At 45.0% G+C, this 20,842-nt stretch overlaps 1 protein-coding gene across 1 annotated transcript in view; it reads right to left on the reverse strand.

The window, feature by feature from the left end:
- The window catches only part of PLG (plasminogen), a 48,140-nt gene that overhangs the window by 15,607 nt on the left and 11,691 nt on the right, over nt 1-20,842 (reverse strand). The window contains exons 5-13 of the mRNA XM_005684954.3: nt 19,406-19,545; nt 17,665-17,785; nt 15,774-15,892; nt 13,798-13,960; nt 12,983-13,128; nt 8,651-8,810; nt 3,961-4,142; nt 1,443-1,591; nt 296-389 (exon numbers count right to left, since the gene is read on the reverse strand). Coding sequence (XP_005685011.1) covers nt 296-389; nt 1,443-1,591; nt 3,961-4,142; nt 8,651-8,810; nt 12,983-13,128; nt 13,798-13,960; nt 15,774-15,892; nt 17,665-17,785; nt 19,406-19,545 — 1,274 coding nt within the window. The remainder of the gene's footprint in view (nt 1-295; nt 390-1,442; nt 1,592-3,960; nt 4,143-8,650; nt 8,811-12,982; nt 13,129-13,797; nt 13,961-15,773; nt 15,893-17,664; nt 17,786-19,405; nt 19,546-20,842) is intronic.

Raw genomic sequence — 20,842 nt, forward strand, 5'->3', positions numbered from 1 at the left:
GCATTGGAGAGGTCAGTGGAACCCCCTGGAGGCTAAAGAGATCACCTCTGAACTTGCTCTTGGGGAGGATTTTTTATGTATTTTACTTAAAGTATTGGAGGAAGGGAGTGCCTAAAAATGGGGACCACGAGTAGGACTGATTCAAGAGGCCCAGGATGAAAAGAGGGCTCTGGGAGAGAGGGGACCCTCTCCTGCCCAGAAGTGCTCGGCCCAAACTCGTGTCTTGCAGATCGGAGACCAGGTGACACCACATTTATATAAAAGCCATTTCCTTCCAAAAGAGACAGCAGCTTACCACACTGAGGGATGTCACAGTAGTCAAAAAGTTTCCTTGGGTTCGTGGTGTAGCACCAGGGCCCGTTGACATCACCGTCAGGATTACGGCAGTACTGGAAAAAGAGGCAAGTGTCTGGGGGAGGGCGCATGCCGGGGCAGGGGATGGCAGAGAAGGTGATAGAAGGCACAGACATCGATTTCACTTCTGTCCTTAGAAGACGAAAAGTCATGTTTCTTTGGCAAAGAAGTGGGCAGAGTCCATTTGAGGGTGCTTAAGAAGCCTCTGACTCATAGAATGCCATCGGTCACGTCTCCTTGTTCAAAAGGAGCTTGGAGAAGGGGTGTGGACCCTGAGGGATATTGGGGTGGAGATTATATAAAGGCGCCTCCCCTGCAGCTTGTGTCTGTGGGGCCCAGAGCCACCCAGCAAGAGAGGGCTGTGGACGTGGGACAGACCCTCATTCAGGCCAGTCTTCTGCCCAATGACTTGTTCACTGTTGCTTAAAGTGAAAGTGCAGTCGCTCAGTCGTGTCCGACTCTTTGCGACCCCATGGACTGTAGACTACCAGGCTCTTCCGTCTGTGGGATTCTCCAGGCAAGAGTACTGGAGTGGGTTGCCATTTCCTTCTCCAGGAGATCTTCCCAACCCAGGGATCGAACCCAGGTCTCCCACATTGCAGGCAGATGCTTTACCATCTGAGCCACCAGGGGGAACTTCTTATTCCCCTGGCCTGGGCACCCTCCGTGGGTCAGCCATGGCAAGACCACCCCCCAAAGGAAACCCTTCAGAGACTGTGTGAGTGTAGGGGAAATCCTAGCAGAGTCTTGATGGCCCATCTAATTTTTTTTCTAGGAACATCCAACTACAGTGTCATGAAGGTCATCTTTGATTACAAGGACCTAGAGAACAAACACCGGAAAACAAAAGCAGGCAGGAAGTGTCGAAAACAAAAGAGATAACAAGCTAGGGGGTTGGCCGGCCGTGCTAACTGTACCCCCCACGCTGAGGCTGTGGGATCACAGGTTCGGGCCCCTGAACCCTCTGGCGAACCCTCCCCACCCCACACCAACACTCAGTCAGGCAGCCTCTCTGGGGCAGAGGTTCGATTCGGTTTGCGAAGGCTGATCAAAAAAAGGCAACACAGAGTCCGAATAAAGTGGCTTACATTTTTCTCCAGCCCTGCCCGTGGGTTTGTCTCTGGAGTGAAGATTCTGTGTCGGTGGGGCTCCTGGGCCGCCCACTCCTGGCAGGGGACACCGGCCACCGTGGTGGCCTTCTTGCCGCGGTAGCCTTTGCCCATCCCGAGCATGCAGTCTGGAGGGAAGAGGGAACGGTGTCACCTGTCCCACACTGACCCGGCGACAAGGAGCAAACAGCAGCGCTCAGCGTCTCTCAGGACAGGCTGTGGTCACGTCCTTTGGAACACAGGAGCCCTGGAGGCTTCAGTGAGCCCTGCCGACTTTTTTAACAAGTCGCCAGAGATGCTCTTGTCTCAGAAGGAATCACAAGTCCAGGTGTTAGAATGGGAACTTTGGCTGGGACACTAAGATACTCAGTTTTATAACAGACTGAGAGGGAACATAGACGCCACTACGAAATGTGAGATGATACTTGAGCAACTCACTCTCGACGAAGACTGCAGGTGGAAAAGGATTTTATGAAAGTATATTATTTTGGCCAGAGCTCTGCCACCTTCTGGGATGAAAGAGGTAATAAAGAGGTAGCTAGAGGTCTTTTCCCCAAACTCCTCCCTCACCTCGTACCTTGGGGATGAGGCTTGAGCCCTTGTTAAGTGTTACACATGGGGACCCAGTGCACAATGCTCTGATGGGCACTTGGAAAATCCAGACAGCAAAAGCTGGACCAGCTGGCCCCTTGGCCAAGGAGCAGGGCTGTGCTGGTGTGTGCCAGGACCAGGCTGTGTGAGTTACCCACAACCACACGTGGGGCGTCATGTGGGAGGACCACCTGAGTCCATGCGAGGTCTCATCAGGAGGGATCCCCAGCTGGGGCATGGAGCCCAAAGTCTTGCCAAGAAAGGGGGGGCAGAGATGAGCTGGTCCTATACATACAGCAGGTATACAGGGGGACAGTAAGGAGCAGCCAATAAGGTTCTCCAGCATCTCAGAGGAGTCAAGACCACCTCCGGAAGGAGAGGGGGTCTCATCTTGAAACCAAGCCCTCATTTTAATTGTTTCTGTCCGATCTTGGACTACCCAAAAGCGGTCAGATAAGCCATGAGACCACTGAGCTTTCATGCCAGGGCAGGGAAAGAGTCTGTCCCCTCTGTGACCTCACCCTGTTGGAGGGCCGAGCACTCCTGCCGCCTGACAGCCACAGGACCAGAGGCTCAGCATGTGGGGCCACACGCAGGCAAAAGGCCAGGGAGGCGGAGAAGAGCCTGGTTATCCTTTGCCTCCCACTCAGCTGACATGCTTATCCTCAAGCCCCCAGACCCTTGGAGCTGCATGTCCGCTTCTCTCCAAGCCTTTGTTGGAGGTGATCATGGACAGTCCTCCTAGCCCTCCTAACTCTGTGCATCCCAAACCAAATCAGTCCTTTCTACCCCTCCATGCAAAAGGCAGAGATCTGCTTTTCTAGAATGTCCCATCTCAGCCACCATCATCAACCTCTCAATCCACCCAGGCTCAAAACTGTATCCATCCCTCACAGCCAATTACTTCTTTTTTTTACAAATAAGCCATTTTTTTATTGAAATGTAACTGATTTTACAATGTTGTATTAGTTTCTGGTGTACAGCAAAGTGATTCATATACAAATATGATTTTAAATATAGTTCTCTGATATGTGCTATACAGTAGGACCTTCTTGTCCATATACTATATATCTGCTACAAATATATATACAAATATATCTACAAATATATGTATTTGTTTTTTTTTGAGAGTTTTTAAAATTTATTTATTTTAATTGGAGGCTAATTACTTTACAATATTGTATTGGTTTTGCCACACATCAACATGAATCCGCCACTTTTTTAATTGAAGGATAATTATTTTACAATGTTGTGTTGATTTCTGCCATGTAACAATGTGAATCAATCATAATTATATATATATATATATATATATATATATATATATATATATATGCTCCCTTATGAGCCTTCCTCCCCCCTCCCTTGGAGAAGGAAATGGCAACCCACTCCAGTATTCTTGCCTGGAGAATCCCATGGACATAGGAGCCTGGTGGGCTACAGTCCATGGGGTTGCAAAGAGTTGGACATGACTGAGCGAGTAAAAGAACAAACAATAACGCCCCTCCCATCCCATCTCTCTGGGCCATCACAGAACACCCGGGTGGGCTCCCTGTATCGTATGCACATATTATATTGTAAGCACCTTCCCACTAGTTATCTATCTTACACGTAATAGTGTATATATGTCAACGCTGCTTGCTCAACTCATCCTGCGCTCTCCTTCCCCCGCCGGGTCCACAAGCTCATTCCATTAGTTTTCAACTCCTAAAGACACGCCCACCCCCAGCAGGCCAGCAAGAGCAGCTCTGGCTTCCCCAGATGATACCCCGAAGCAGCCTTCCCCATCGCACTCAGCCAGCACTCCAGTCCCCCCTCAGCAATGAAGCCTCTGCCTCCAAAAGACTCTCCACCGCTTATCATCTCTCTACCCGAGTACACAGATGTCTGGCCACAGACTTCTTACCTGCTTCAGGAGGATTCTCTACGCTTGGGGCTTGGGGAGCCGCAGGAGCATTTGCCACCTGCTCTGACGTTTCTGAACATTTCTTCAGGTTGCAGAACTCCCATCTCACTCTCGGATCGGTGGTATAACACCAGGGGCTCTTATCGGCATCTGGATTTCTGCAGTAGTTCATTGTCAAGCCGCTGTAAATTCCACAGCAATAGAGCTCATGAGAGGTGAGCGAATCTTTAGGGGCACCCCAGCACCCTCTGAATTTTGTTACAATGAAGTGGCTGAAATATTTCCATTAAGATACCAGAGTGAAAGTGAAAGTCGCTCAGTCGTGTCCGACTCTTTGTAACCCCAGGGACTACACAGTCCACGGAATTCTCCAGGCCAGAATACTGGAGTGGGCAGCCATTCCCTTCTCCAGGGGATCTTTCCAACCCAAGGATCAAACCCAGGTCTCCTGCACTGCAGGCAGATTCTTTACCAGCTGAGCCACAAGGGAAGTCCAAGTTACCAAAGGTGCCAATTATTATTATAATGTCACAGGCACAGATGGTCCTCAATTTCTAAAGAACGGGGTGAGTTTTTTAAAGTAGGTTATAATTTTTATTTAAAAATAATCAAAAGTAATACATGCTGCACATAAAAACATCACATATATATACATGTATAACAGAAAGTATCAGAATGTTTTCCTTTCCCTGGGAGTGTTAAGTAAATTCCCCAGGGATAACCAATATAGATTTTGAAGTACCTATTTTACATTTTTTGTGTACAAACAAATATATCTATACCTCTGGCTTTCTCTTCTGTGTGAGTAAGGCTATGGAAGTTGGAACTAAAACATATTTATCCAAGGCAGGAAAGACATACAAGAAGATGATATTCCCAGATCAACCCTCTTAGTCTGTTTACTCATAGTGTATTTTGTGTGTGTGTGTGTGTGTGTGTGTGTGTGTGTGTGTTCAGTTGTAGTCCCACTTTTTGGAGCCCTATGGACTTCAGCCCACCAGGCTCCTCTGTCCATGGAACTTTCTAGGCAAAAATACTGGAGTGGGGTGCCATTTCCTACTCCAGGGATCTTCCTGACCCAGTGATCGAACTCCAGTCTTGCGATAGCAGGCGGATTCTTTCCCACTAGAGCAGCCTGGAAAGCCCTACTGTATTTTACAAGGAAACAAAAGCTCATGGCAGTAATATTACTGTAAATAGCATAGGCAGACCAAGTGGGTTGGGGGTTTGGAAGGCTTGTGGCAGCCTCCTGGAAAACCAGCTGGATGAGGTTTCTAGAGGATGCATTCTGGGGCACGCAGGAAGAAGCCCCGGGCTCGTCTACCTGCAGCCACTTGGGGATGGAGGGAAGAGCGATGTGACTAACAGAGAGTGGGGCCAAAGGGAGGAAGGGGGACATCTGGGTAGACCAGGGCTCCTGCAGGAGCTGAGTCAGAAGCAACAGGCTAAGGACATAGCAGAGGAGGGGCCTGGGGCTCACTGGGCAGCTTGGACCCCTGGGACCTCCCAAGGACTCTGCCAAAGCCTCTCAGAAGTCTCAGCCTTGGACTCCCCTTTGGAACTCAGACCCACACTCTGTGACTCATGAGATCACTTGGAACTTCCAATGTTCTATGGGAATCCAACAGTGTATCAGTGGGGACTAGAGACAAGTGACCATCTCAGACCCAGGTCCACAATTTGAGGAAGCCTATCAGCAGGTTTCCAAGTAACTGGGTGTGTTAGAACGGCTTATCACAGGAAACAGGCTCCTGCTCTCTTTTTTCCGTAAAGGTACTTTGATGGACGAGTTTTGATGAACATACGACCTGCATAACCCACACTCCTGCTGTGACGGAGAGCATGCCATCACCCCCCAGAAACCTCCCTTGGGTCACTGCTCAGTCTTGGCTGCCCTCCCCTTGGAGGAAAATACTATTGAGTTCTACTCCAGAACTTCATATGAATGGACTCATGCAAGGGTTTTTGAGCTTTCACCCCTGCAATCTGAGGGTATCGGTAGCTGGTTCCTTTTTATTTCTGAATAGTATTCCATGGTATGAGCATCTTACCAGTTATTCATGTTCTTATTGGTGACCACTGAAGTGGCTACAAGTTTGGGGTTATTTTAGGAATAAAGCTGATAAGAACTTTCTGGTAGACCTTTTTGTAGATGTAAGAGATGTGGGTTTGATCCCTGGGTCGGGAAGATCCCCTGAAGAAGGAAAGGCAGCCCACTCTAGTATTCTTGCCTGGGAATTCCATGAACGGAAGAACTGTACAGGCTATAGTCCATGGGGTCCCAAAGAGTGGGACGTGACTCGGCACACACACACGGAAACACACCAGGTATGACAGGTGTCCCTGCTCCGTCCTCAGAACCACTTCTTACTCTTTGTCTTTTTAGTAACAGTCATTGCCATTGGGTATTTGGTAGTATCTCGTGGTTATAGCGGCTTCCCTGGTGGTTCAGTGGTAAAAGAAGGTGCCTGCAATGCAGAGACACAGGTTCCATCCCTGGTTCGGGAAGATCCCCTGGAAGAGGACATGACAACCCACTCCAGCATTCTTGCTGGGAAAATCCCATGGACAGAGGAGTCAGCTGGCTACAGTCCACGGGGTCACAAAGAGTCGGACACAGCTGAGCTACTGAGCAGCAGCGGCTCTGTGACTATAACTCTTGCTTCTGTGATGGCTAAAATGCTGAACATTTTTTCAGGTTCTTGTTGCCTATTTGCATATCTTTCCCTGTGGAACATCTTTTAAATGAAGTCTTTCGTCCATTTTTAGTAGCTTGTCTTCCTCCTGGAATCATTTGTTACTGTCCTCTCTAGACCCTCGCATTTTCTTCTGGCAGGCAATTAATTTACTTGGAGATCATTTTGATCCTTTTAGGATTACTTTTAATCTTTGCGCAAATGTTTTTAGAATAGCTTTTATCCAAGGAATACACTAACCCTACTGATACATGGACAGAGGAGCCTGGTGGGCTACAGTCCTTGGGATCGCAAAGAGTTGGACACAACTTAGCAACTCAACAACAGCAACTGATAAACTGGGACTTTTCTGGATTCCTTACTGAATGGCCAAGGTGTCCCTTGAGGTTTCTCCTCTCTGACTAGTAAGAATCTCCACTCTGCAAACACAGAATCGCCTAGTGCCCTGGGTGTTCTGTAATCTTCATTTATCTCATGGTTCCCTGTTCTTTGTTCACTGCAGAATCTCTCCGTGAAATGTGTATAGCTTTGCATTCAGCCAAAGGCTTCAGGAGAACTCCATATGTATTTCCAAAGTGCCTTCTCTGCACAGATCCTTTCTCAAGATTGGTGGTTTAGCCACTAAGTCGTATCCAACTCTTGCAGCCCTGTGGACTGTAGCCCACCAGGCTCCTCTATCCATGGGATTTGCCAGGCAAGAATACCGGAGTGGGTTGCCATTTCCTTCTCCAGAAGATCTTCCCGACCCAGGGATTGAACCCAGGTCTCCTGCATTGCAGGCAGATTCTTTACCGACTGAGCTATGAGGGAAGCGCTTCTCAAGATCACCCAGCCTACCCAATCCAAGCTGCCTCACTAGGCCCCAGCTCTAGCCCCTGTCTCCTCAGATCAGCAAGAGTGCTGTGGTCTGCCCTGGTTCTGTTTCCTTGCACTGCAGTCCAAGGAGATACTTTCTTCCCAAATTATCTCCAGGAAGAAAACCAGGGTCATTGTAAGTTCGATCTAATTTATTTTCCTTTCTGAAAAGTCACAGTCCTATGCTGCCTGTTGTCCATCATGTGAAATTTTCCCATATTTTTACAGCCATGTGTCACAGAAAAACTGGTCTGATCAGTCCTAGTCTTGTCCACTATTTTGCCCACTGCCTTGTCCACTGATGTCCATTCTGCGTATCAGCATCTGTGTACTTTCTGACTCTAATCTGCCTTCCTGCTTTTGCTCTTAATGCTCTGGTAATTCACATTCTTTGAGACCACTAGCGCTCAGGACCCAATATGTCTATACAGGTCGGGTGATACATAGATCAGCCAGTGGTGATAAATATTTAAATTTATTACCCAATGGCAAACACAAACCACTTCAGGAGCTGGAGGACGAAATGATAAAATTCCACGGCTGAAAGACGACATTGATCTGTAAGCAAGAGCTATGAAATGATCCTATTTCTAAGCCTTTGATCATCTATGCTTCTGAGCTTTCTACTAGTAGGACCTCAGCCCCTCTGTCTATCCCACCCTGCTTCTGAAACACTGCTCAGGAAAGAGAGCCAGCCTCCAGCTTCTCTTCTTTCAGAAATTTTGCACAAAAGCAAGTTGCCTGAGACATTTTGTCTCATTCTCTCGAGCCAAAGGAAATTTGGTCCTAAGACATTAGTTTCTAGCTGCTGCTGCTGCTAAGTTGCGTCAGTCATATCTGACTCTGTCCAACCCCATAGACGGCAGCCCACCAGGCTCCTCTGTCCCAGGGATTCTCCAGGCAAGAGTACTGGAGTGGGTTGCCATTTCCTTCTCCAATGCATGCATGCATGCTAAGTTGCTTCAGTCGTGTCCGACTCTGCAACCCCATGGATAGCAGCCCACCAGGCTCCCCTGTCCATGGGATTCTCCAGGCAAGAATACTGGAGTTGCCATTTCCTTCTTAATTTCGAGCATAACCCTTTAAGCGGAAACTGAAGCTGGCGGCTCTCCTCTACTTGTTGAAAATCAGAGACATACGCGTTCGGGTAGCTTTCTGGGGTCTTCTGATGCCGGTGTGGTATCATTGATGACCACGACTGGCATTTCCTTCCTGTGACGGTAGTGGACGAAGTCCCTCGATAACTCTGCCCGTTGCCATGGTAGCAGTCCTGGGCCACAGGAGTCTGTTCAGGTGGTACTGAAACCAAAAGAGAAGAAATCAGTAACTAATGACTGGAACAGAGAAACGTGTGAAATAACTTATTACACAAACAATATCCTCTCTGGGAATTAACACCGCCCTCTTTTTACATATTGGGAGGCAGATGGACATGCAAAGAAAACAGTAGATCCAGAACATTCTAAGACTTTAATGACCTAACTTTTGGGTAAATAGTTAATTTAAAACTTGGAGGAAAAAATAAGCAGGGCAGACTGCTTGTAATTGGACCTTGCACTCATGTGCAAGCTCTCTTTTATGGATCTCCCCCGGGTATTCATGAAAACTGGGCAGGTCTTCAGAAAGACACTCATTCATTTGGTAGAGGCTGTATGTGGTGACTGGATGCCAGTGAGGAAGACATGGAAACCTTCTGCATTTTCCCCAGACTCTTTGTTTATACAAAGCCAAAGCCTTCAGCTGCTGGGAGAAATTGTCCTCCATCCAGGACTCAGGCAAAGATCCGTTGCTTCTCAGGGAAGGGCCCTGGAATAGGGGCATAAAATTCTACTGTGCCAGGATACTTCACCAACACAAAGCAGAAGTCTCCTATTCTTCCACCCAGGACTCAACACAGATACAACTTAGAGTTCAGTTCCATGAGAAGAAGGGGCAAGAATATTGAGAAATGTTGCCAGGTGCTCAGATGATAAAGAATCCACCTGCAATGCGGGAGACCTGGGTTTGATCCCTGGGTTGGGAACATCCCCTGGAGGAGGCCATGGCAACCCACTCCAGTATTCTTGCCTGGAGAATCCCATGGACAGAGGAGCCTGGTGGACTGCAGTCAAGGGGGTCGCAAAGAGTTGGACACGACTGAGCAACAGCACAGCACAGCACCAGGTGCCCAGAGTCTAAGGTTGAGAGGAGACCAAGAAGATAGAGAGTGCCTGCCCCCAGCAAAAGCTCAGCACTGAGTAACAAGAAACAGTAGTCTATCAAGAGGGTCAGGTTCAAAGTGTGGCGTGCCCCCCACCTCTGTGGTGCAGGCATTACTGATTGCTAAAAGTTGAGAAGGGATTAAGATACTGAAAAAGCTCTTCAGCACCCCAGACCCAACTCTAGATATAAGCTGACTGCACCTCGCCACTGGGGGGATTTGAAACCTACGGTTCACATAGGGAAAAGCAGCATCAACAAAACCTAAATTCCTTTTATCGTCTCATTATATTAATTCAGTGACCCACATAGCATATTGATAAAAGATGTCTGCCCATTTCAAAGTGTAAATAATATTTGCTTCAATAGCTATTATTTCTCTACAAGTAAATCCAAGCATTGATTAAAAATTACGAGACACACACACACACAAACGGGGGGAAAAGCCACTGTTGAGTGATAAATAATCAGCAGAGCCAGACTCAGAGCCACCCAGAGATGTGGGATTATCAGATTGAGATTATAAGGTTCAGTTCAGTTCAGTTCAGTTCAGTTCAGTCGCTCAGTCATGTCTGACTCTTTGCGACCCTATGAACCACAGCACTCCAGGCTTCCCTGTCCATCACCAACTCCTGGAGTTTACTCAAACTCACGTCCATTGAGTCAGTGATGCCATCAACCATCTCATCCTCTGTCATCCCCTTCTCCTCCTGCCCTCAATCTTTCCCAGCATCAGAGTCTGTTCAAATGAGTCAGACATCAGGTGACCAAAGTATTGGAGTTTCAGCTTCAACATCAATCCTTCCAGTGAATATTCAGGACTGGTCTCCTTTAGGATGGACTGGTTGGATCTCCTGGCAGTCCAAGTGACTCTCAAGAGTCTTCTCCAGCAACGCAGTTCAAAAGCATAAATTCTTGAGTGCTCAACTTTCTTTATAGTCCAACTCTCACGTTCATACATGACCACTGGAAAAACCGTAGCCTTGACTAGTCAGACCTTTGTTGACAAAGTAATGTCTCTGCTTTTTAATATGCTGTCTAGGTTGGTCATAACTTTCCTTCCAAGGAGTAAGCATCTTTTAATTTCATGCCTATCAGAGCCACCCAGAGATATGGGATTATCAGATTGAGATTATAAAGTAATTATGATTAATATGTTGACAGATTTTGTAGTAAGTATCATACTGGTCAGCAATGTGCATGGATAGATGAAGAATGTCAGCAAAGATGAAAACTATTTAAAAAAAAAGAATTAAATGATCAAATGTAAACACTAGAAAGAAAAACCAGATTATCAGAGATGAAAAATTCCTTTGATGGGCTGATTAACAGACTGAACAGAACTAAGTGAATAATCAGTGAACTTGAAAACAGATTGATAAATATTATCTGAACTTACACACAAAGGGGAAAAAAAGGAGTGGGGGAAGAAATAGAACGAGCTTATGGGAGATATGAGACAACAAGAAATGATCTAACGTTCGGGTGATTAAAGTCCCAGAAAGGAAAACAGAGAGAGAGAGCAGGGGAAAAGAAATATTTGAGCAGTGATGGCTGAGGATTTTACAAAAGTAATGAAAATCAATGATCCACAAACACAAGAAGCTCAGCGAGCTTCAGGTAGGATAAGCACCGTAAACATATCAGCAAACAAATAGACTCACTTAGATACACTGTAATCTACTGCTGGAAACTGAAAATGAGAGAAAGTCCTAAAGGCAACCAGAGAGAAAAGAAATATTAAATACAGAGAAACACAGATTTCCATTAGAAACTATTCAAAACAGAAGGCAATGGAGGAACATCTTTAAAGTGGCAAAGGGGAAAAATGGTCCACCCAGAATTCTATACCCAACAAAAATTGTTTTTTAAAACTGAAGGCAGTATAAAGAGACTCTTCCTGACATTCAAATGCTAAAAGACTTCATCAACAGACTTGTACTATAAAGGATGGAAAAGGTCAAGTTTTTTACGGGAAGAACATGCCATCACATGGAAATTGGAGAGCAAACACGAAGAAATGAAGCATAGAAGAAATGGTAGAAATAAATAAATAAAAATAAATATAAGACTTTCTTTTCTTCCTAATTGTTTTAAAACATGACTGATTCTTCGGGGCAAAAATAGTATCAATTTATTGTGAGTTTCCAAAATAGATGTAAACTCAGAACAATAGTATGATATTTTGGGACAGAGTAAATATTACAATGCTGTAAGTTTCTTACATTATACATCAAGTAAAATAACATTATTTGTAGGTAAAATGTAAGTTAAAGGTATGTATTGTAAACATTAAGTAGATAGTAAAATGAAGTAATAAAAGGCAATACAAAATACTCAATTAAATCAGAGAAAGATAAAAGAACAAAATTCAAATAAGACAAGTAGAAATAACTAAATTGATGGTAGATTTAAATCCAACCATGTTAACAATGATGACATTAAATGCAAATGGTCTAAACATCTCAAAAGACTGAGAAAAAAAGACATCATCCAGACTCTAGTAAAAATAGAGTTGCAATGGCTCTATTCATATCAGCAAAAGTAGCCTTTAGGACAAGGACTATTTCTAGAGACATGGAGAGATAGTACATAATGATAAAGGGGTCATTTCTTTGCAAAGACAAGGATCCAAAGTGTGTCTGTGCCTGATAAGGAGTTCCAGAATAGGTAAAGCAAACACAAAACTGAAAAGAGACAGATGGATGCGCCCCTGACATCACCGATCATCTCAGGAACCAAGGGAAAAGGAGATCGAAAATTAACAAGGATTCAGGAAAGCCAAACAGGACTAACCAGCTCGACCTCGTCGGCGTTTGTAGAGCACTACACAACAACAACAGAAGCCAGATTCTTCTCAACAGCACGTAAAACATTCACCAAGACGACTTTATTCTGAACCGTAACATGAACCTCAACAAATCTAAAGTGAATGTAAAAAACACAGCTAATGGGAAGCTGCTATATAGCACAGGCTGCTCAATGCAGTACTCTGTGACAACCTGGAGGAGTCGGGGAGGAGGGTCAAGATGGAGGGGACATAGGTATACTCACGGTTGATTCACGTTGTTGTATGGCAAAAGCCAACACAGTATCGTAAAGCAATTATCCTCCAATTAAAAATAAATTTTAAAAAATAGAATAAATGAAATCATAAGGCACGTTCTCTGACCACAGCACAATGAAACCATTTCCAAAGCTACCGTGATGCTTCTGGAATACAAAAATTCGGAGCAATGGCGCCCTCAGTAAGCCCCCGTGGCCCTTCTTACCCGAGGCATCCATACGTTCTGTGGATAACGGAGAGGACTCACAGGACGGGATCGTGCAGTGTTCCCACCTCACTTCCCTGTTGGTTGTATAGCACCATGGGCCTGTCTCCCCATCAGGGTTCCGACAGTAGTTTTCCTCCAAGTTTCTGAAAAAGAAGGGATTGTGAGTTTGGCTTTCCAAAAGGCTAAAGAAATAACCAAGTACACACATACTTCTTAATGGTGATACTGGCAGTGTGTCCAGCTAATTCCCTAGAACTGAATAATGGGTGGAAACTTAAGCTGAGTGGGAGTCCATAGAATTATGGCAGCATGCTTCTCTTGGGTGAATGATTGAAATGTATTCCTTGACTGTGTATCAGATCTTTCGCTATGCGTCAGGCACTGTGCTGTATGCTGGAAACACAATGGGTGTTTCCTACACTGTTCTTGCCTCCTAAAGCATATATCATAGCCCTCAAATTTGTGTTCTCAAACCTTACTGTACATTTCATGCAAAACCTTGCTGGAACCCACTCCGAGGTCACTGATTTAGTAGATGGACAAGAGGGTCTCCCAGAATTTGCATTTCTAACAAATTTCCTGATAATGTTGATGCTGCAGGCCCGGGAAACCAGTTTTCTAGGAAAACCAGCACTAAATGTCACTTCCCTTGCAGGTGACTTGACTAGTTTTCATTCCCAAAAGCTTTAAGCCGAGGTTCCTACTGTTACTAAAACCAAGGCACATCGGTGGGATCTTGCGGTCCATCCCATGACAAGGATGGAAAGTTTCATTCCTTTCCTTGACAAGGAAACGAAACCAGAGGGACTCACCTGCAGGGAAAGTTTTCTGGGGTCCTGTTGTGTCTGTGGGGCGTCTGCTCGCTCCAACGCTGACACGTGTGCCCGGATACGGTGACGGCCACTGTCCCTCCGTAGTTTTCGCCGCTTCCCTTCAGACATTGATACTTTGGCCCAGAAGATGGCGGGGGTGTGGCTTAAATGGGGAAGATACATTACAGTGAGTGCTTCCACGTAAAGAAGGCACAGACGGAAGAAGCTGCAGGAGGTGAAGGCAGAGAGTGTCAGTCTGTGTTCTTTTCCTCTCATCCTTCCAGAATCCTGCATTTGAATGTTGTTTATCATTTTTCAGAAGAAACCAATGTGGTGGAATCAATGTTTACGAGACCCTCTTAAGAAAATGGAGAAGGCAACGGCATCCCACTCCAGTACTCTTGCTGGAAAATCCCATGGACGGAGGAGCCTGGTGGGCTGCAGTCCATGGGGTCGCAAAGAGTCGGACATGACTGAGCGACTTCACTTTCACTTTTCACTTTCAAGCATTAGAGAAGAGAAAGGCACCCCACTCCAGTGTTCTTGCCTGGAGAATCCCAGAGACGGGGGAGCCTGGTGGGCTGCCGTCTATGGGGTCGCACAGAGTCGGACACGACTGAAGTGACTTAGCAGCAGCAGCAGCTTATGAAAAACCCCTCCAGGGACAAGACCCTTGGAGGAAATGCTTCTTTCTGTATTCTCTGTTTTCTACAGTCTCAGTTTAACACACATGGTGAGACTCAATGTGTCGTATCCTACCCCAAATCTGCACAAGTGCCAATGAGCCAGCTTCCTTTCTGAAGAATAAATTATTCATTAAGTACACATAACTGACTGACTCCGAGTATTCCACAAACAACAGAGAGAGTCCATGGGAAGAAAGAAAGTAGTGTCTCCAAGGAAAAAGGGTATGTGGTGAGAAATCAAGAAATTCTTAAGACACACTGTCATACGTAAAACAGATAAACAAAGATTTACTGTATAGCACATGGAAGTATACTCAATATCATGTAATAAACTATAATGGAGAAGAATCGGGGGGGAAGAGAATACAGATGTATGGATACATGTGTATAACCGAATCACTTTGCTACACACCTGAAACTAAAACAATATTGGAAATCAACTACACGTCAATTTAAAGAAGGAAAGCCTCAAGGGGAAAAGAAGACTGAAAGAGAAACTGATGCTCATAAGGGGAGCACTGAGTCCCTTCAGTCACTTTGGCTTGACCGTCTGAGTGAAGAGTAGGAAGCCAGACCCCAGGACCCACTGAGTCCTGTTAACAGTCTCAACCGTCCTGTTCAGTGCCTCACTTCAAATGCTTATAGACGGAAAATACGATAAAACTGCTTTTTCCAAGTCGTTCCCGCTAGGCCTGCCATTTCATCTTCTCCCCTAGACCTCTCTTCTCCTGCCGCTGCCTCCCAAGTTGGCCACACGGAAAAACTACGTCCTGAGACAGCACTTTGCTTACAATCAGAAAGAACTCGGTAAAGCGTCTGTCTGCAATGCAGGAGAGCCGGGTTCAATCCCTGGTTTGGGAAGATCCCCTGGAGAAGGAAACAGCAGCCCACTCCAGTACACTTGCCTGGAAAATCCCATGGATGGAGGAGCCTGGTAGGATATCAACCAGAGTCAGACACGACTGAGTACCTTCACTTCACTGGTTGATAATGAAATCCAGGTACCAGAAGGTGTGGGTCTGATTTGCCTTTAGCACTAGAGAATGGGAGGGTACCGGAGATCACTCCCAAAAGCCTACATTCATCTGTACTCAAAAGAGACAAAAGAGGACACCCCCAAAAAACACATAAATAATAGATGCTCTGATCAATTACATATAGTAACCAATAAACTGCTTTAAAAGAGTAATCACATCCCGTAGGACTTGTGGGGCACTTTCCGGGCACAGCTCTCTTGATTCTGAGAGAATAAGTGAAGGTCCCTGAGGACTGGGTCAGAACCATACTTACTGCATCTCGGGACGTCACAGAATTCCCAGCGCTTTTTGGGGTCGGTGGTGAAACACCACGGGCGGGGCTCCCCATCAGGATTACGGCAGTAGTTCATCTTCAGATTCTTGCTTGGAAATCTGAAGGTGCAAGAAGGACTTTAACAGCACTGAACATTTACCTTCACAGATGAGAATCATTTCAAATGAGCAAATACTGAGCACCCGCTGTGTGCTAGGCACAGTCAGGCACCCAAGGGGGGGAGCAGATAACGGGTATCCTCAATGCGTGACCATCTCATAAGAAAGGTCAGCTGAGGGTTCCAAGGACTGATTTTCTAACAGTCTACATGTGCCACAATCATGGAATAGGATCAACTTTATCATTTGGGCCATCTGGAAAACTTATGTCAGCCAACCTCAATGAGTCAGCTGCAATTAATAGCAACATTTAAAACACGAAGTACTCGCTGGCTAGAGATAGTTATTTAGTAAACAGTACAGCCGAGAAGTTGGTGTCTTCATAGGTTAAAGGAATGGTCCTTCTATCCTACCCAGTTCTGATCCTGCTAAGCTTTAAACTTGTAGAAACGGGGACAGATAAGCTATGTCCCTGCGTGCAGGCCAAGGAGCCCCCTCACAGCGGGAACCGAGTGATAGAGGCTGTGAGATGAACACCACGCCTCGTGTCCCTCCAGGCTCATTTCACGCCCCTTCCTGAGACTGTAAATGCTTTGTCAGGATAGGCAGAGCAACCTGCAGTGGCTTAGGCAATCTTCTTCTTCCAGTATCTGGGAAGTAAATTTAACCAATTCTGAGGCCGGAGGCCTTCACTGTGTTTCTTCTTTGGAACACAGCAGGGACGGGGGAGCCTGGTGGGCTGCCGTCTATGGGGTTGCACAGAGTCAGACATGACTGAAGTGACTTTGCAGCAGCAGCAGCAGCAGCAGGGAAAAGAAAATGACAGCAGCGGTGATTTAAGACAGCTATTTGAAGCAGGAGGTACAGACACGCAGGTGAGCTGTTTTCCACACCGGAATCTGTGACTTAGTCTCTTTTCCTGTAAGTTTTTACAAGCCCCATTATAATCCTATAGTCATCAAAAAATGAAGAGAATGACCAGAAGCAGCTATAGAGAGGGAGGTGTTTTAAGTACAATTAATATGAAATAGGAGATGCAGAAATTTGTCCCCACCATTCCCCATTACTTTCTAGATGAGGGACTCTTTTTTCTACTATGGATTCATGACCCCCTTTGAGTAGCTAGTGAAAGTTAGGGATCCTCTGTCCCATAAAAATACACTGATATACACACACATAAAATACTGAGGGATTCACAAAGCCCTAAAGCCCACCCACAGATCACAGGGTAGGAAGCCCTGAATCTCATCAGCATGAAGAAAAAGAAAGGAATACAAAGAGGAGGGCAATACTTGGAAAACACACAGGTGGATGTGTATATTGTATGTGTCTAGATGCATATATCTATATTTCTTACATTTAACCTACAAATGAGCCAGGAATCTGGTTACAGTGCAAATCCAGACTCAGTGTGGATGAGACCCTGCATTTCTAACAAACGCTTTGGCGACAGCCCTCTTTCATGGACCACATTTTGGCTAGTAAGAATGGATACTTCTAAGGGAGGGGATATATGAATACCTATGGCTGATTCATGTTGAGGTTTGACAGAAAACAGCAAAATTCTGCAAAGCAATTATCCTTCAATAAAAATAAATTTAAAAAAAGAATGTATACTTCTTTAGCAGTCATGTAGGAAAATGCAAACTTTGACATTCAGAAACATTGGGGGTGTTCACTTTTCGAGGAATGCTAAAATACCTGAATAACATTAAATTACCCATAGCATTGCAGAGGCTTAAACATCCAATTTCACTGCCAGGGAGACTTACTTGGAAGGAATGTATCCGTGGGCATGTGGGCTCTGAGAGTCCCAAGACTGGCAGTCACGTCCAGACACGGTCTTGGCAATCTTGCCCTCATAGTTTTCTCCACTGCAATGCATACATTCATCTGGGGAGAATGGAAAGAAAGGAAGAAAGAAACTGAAATGAATGATGCAAATAAAGGGTAAAGACTAGACCATTACTAGAAATGTCTCAAATACCTTTGCCTCTTGTTCACTGGTAATTTTCCACCAATTACCCAGCAACAAAATGGGCAATAAAGGCTTAATTTTCTAAAACAATCTAAAACGTCATTCTCTTTTTCAAATGGTAGAATTAGCAGGTGTTGGTCAATACCTTCTCGACTGCTACAGTTATGACCAAATCCAGGAACTCCATAATACTTTGTCTTCAAGGTTGGCTATATGTGCTGGTCCTTGGTGGTTGCGGGGAGAGATTGCATATAATCTCAGGAATCTGTAAATTCTCTACTAGAATTTTTTAATATTTGAGGTCTCTCTTCCAAAAAATTCCTATGGAATTATTCTGATTGAATGGATGCTTGCTCAGTCACGTCTTACTCTTTGTGACCTTGTAAACTGCAGCCTGCCAGGCTCCTCTGTCCATGGCATTTTCCAGGCGAGAATACTGGAGTGAGTTGCCATTTCCTCCTCCGGGGGATCTCCCCAACCCAGGGATGGAACCCGCATCTCCTGTGTCTCCTGCATTGGCAGGCAGGTTCTTTCCCATTGAGCCACCGGGAAGCTCTCTCTGATTGTCTGGATAACTGCTGAAGAAGCCGGCAGCCTCTCAGGATTTTAGTGCCCGGGTTTTTGCTTATGTTCGTGACCTCGACAGAGGAACAATATTCACCTAAAGGGACAATGCTTCTCTTTTTATTATTATTGAGAAGCATGCTGGTTGTTTTTCTTCCTTGCATCCTTGTAAAATGGAAACGTTGCAATGCTTAATATAATGTGGTCCAGCAGGAGAATATACGACTTGAACTTTTATGGGGCAATAAGGAAAACAGAAGCAGACCTGATATAAAAAGGATAATCTCATGTCAGTAAAGGGCCAGATGACCTCATAACACAGTGCACAAATAAATAAAGAATGCCAATGGCTGGCTAGAGGAAACGATGGGAAACTGAGCCAGTATGGGCTCAACCACGTGGTTATGCAAACCCCACCTTCATTCACCGCCCTATTGCATCAATAAATGTAGCAGGAAATATGAAGTAAACAGCATTTTCCCACAGGATATTTTACATTCTTCTGACATTGACTTTTGAAGTGTGCTCTTAAATTGATTGTTCCATTAAAACAATAGATGGCTGACTTAAAAACTGGTTCATGGCTTGGTTTCGACAATATGACAAAGTCTACCCTGTTAACTTAATGTTGTGTATTTGAATTGTATTGATTTTGTGGTTTTATGTTAGCAGTTGAGTTGCAAATATGTTTCTGGCTTAAAGTGCATCAGAGCTTTAAGCATAAGACGTGTGCAGCTAGAGTTTACATCTAGTTTTATATTTGTCCCTGTTGAGCTACATGTTAATAAAGATAATTTAGATCTATAATGGAAATTGTGCAAAATTTTGGTCTTTTCCCAGAGGTCATGTATTACTTGATGATGTCAAACACAGTACTAATTGATTATTAATATCCCCATAGATAATTTACAGCAAATTACTCCACACATAACGGGCAGAACAGGAAAAGTTTTTCTAGAGCCATCCCTGACCTTCACATTCAGGAATGTCACAGTAGTCGAATCTCTTGTCCGGATCTGTGGTGTAACACCAGGGCCCATTCTCATCATTGTCTGGGTTCCGGCAATAGTTTTCGTCCAGTCCCGCTAGAGGAAATTTTTCAGGCGAAAATCTGCAGAGGGTGGAAAAGAGTCACTTGACTACATTTTAAAAATCAACATGTTATCAGCAGGGCAGGATAAGACCCCCCTCTCTTTCCCAACTGTGGTTTGAGATTGTGTCATCCAACTATATTTTGGCTGTGTCCAATAGCATTTGTATCCAGTTTTCAGTGTCTCTATTGATAGCCTGTTCAGTAGAGTAGCTAATATCACTGTTATTACTGTGTGAACAGCCAAGTCTTAGAAGTAGAGTCAAAGTGTCTTACGCACAGTAGAAATTTAAAGCTCTCAAAGCCTGCCAAATTCAAGAGACATGCCAAACAGCTGCTTTTGTCAGTTGCCCTTCTCTCTGTAAAAATAATACAAGTTAATACCATTTTATCTGTGTGAACTCTGCATGAGGCATTATGCTAAAGTCTCTCTATATATTCTCTAAAGTAGTCCATAAAAATCCCTATCAGGAAGGTGTTATTATACTCCCACTTCCCAGATCAGAAAACTGAGGCACAGCCATGTGAAACAGATCAAATCTCACCTAAGCTTAAGCAGTTAATAAATAGCATCTCAAGAGTTTAAAGTCAGGTCTGTCTGATGCCAAACTCTGCATCCTCTCTTAGGTATGTCTAGAGTTAATGGGAGAGTGGGAGGATGGAGTGAAGCTCGTTTTCAGAGATGAGCTGCTGTGTTGCAATAAGAAATTGGATTAAAAACCTAAGACTTCGAATCTAAACTGGCAGATTTTGTTTCTGGTTCTTCTGTGTACCTGTTTTTGGTAGATTTGGTGCTCTAGGGACTTCAGGTTCCTCACCGGTTGGGGTGTAGACGACCAAGATTCTCTCTCAGACCCTTGCCCTTCTATGACTTGGCCATCTGGTGTATCTTTTTAATCTCAAAAAGCCCTGATGTGCCAGGAATACGAGACTTCATCTTGTTGTTGTTGCTTAGTCTCTCAGTTGTGCGACCCCATGGACTGTAGCCCACCAGGTTCTTCTGTTCATGGGACTTTTCAGACAAGAATAATGGGGCAGGTTGCCATTTCTTTCTCCAGGGGATCTTCTTGACCCTGGGATCGAACCCATGACTCCTGCTTAGGCGGGCAGATACTTTACCACTGAGCCACCAGGGAAGCCCAACTCACAAGGGTGGCTAAAGACAATTTGGGAGTGGGGAGGATCATAGACACTAAATTCCCACTTGATAAGCGTTGTTAATGAGAATTCAGTACCACCTAATATGGTGTTTCCAGTGGTCATGTATGGATGTGAGAGTTGGACTGTGAAGAAAGCTAAGCGCCGAAGAATTGATGCT

This window comes from Capra hircus, chromosome 9 (genome assembly GCF_001704415.2).
Source record: "Capra hircus breed San Clemente chromosome 9, ASM170441v1, whole genome shotgun sequence".
Taxonomy (NCBI): Eukaryota; Metazoa; Chordata; class Mammalia; order Artiodactyla; family Bovidae; genus Capra; species Capra hircus.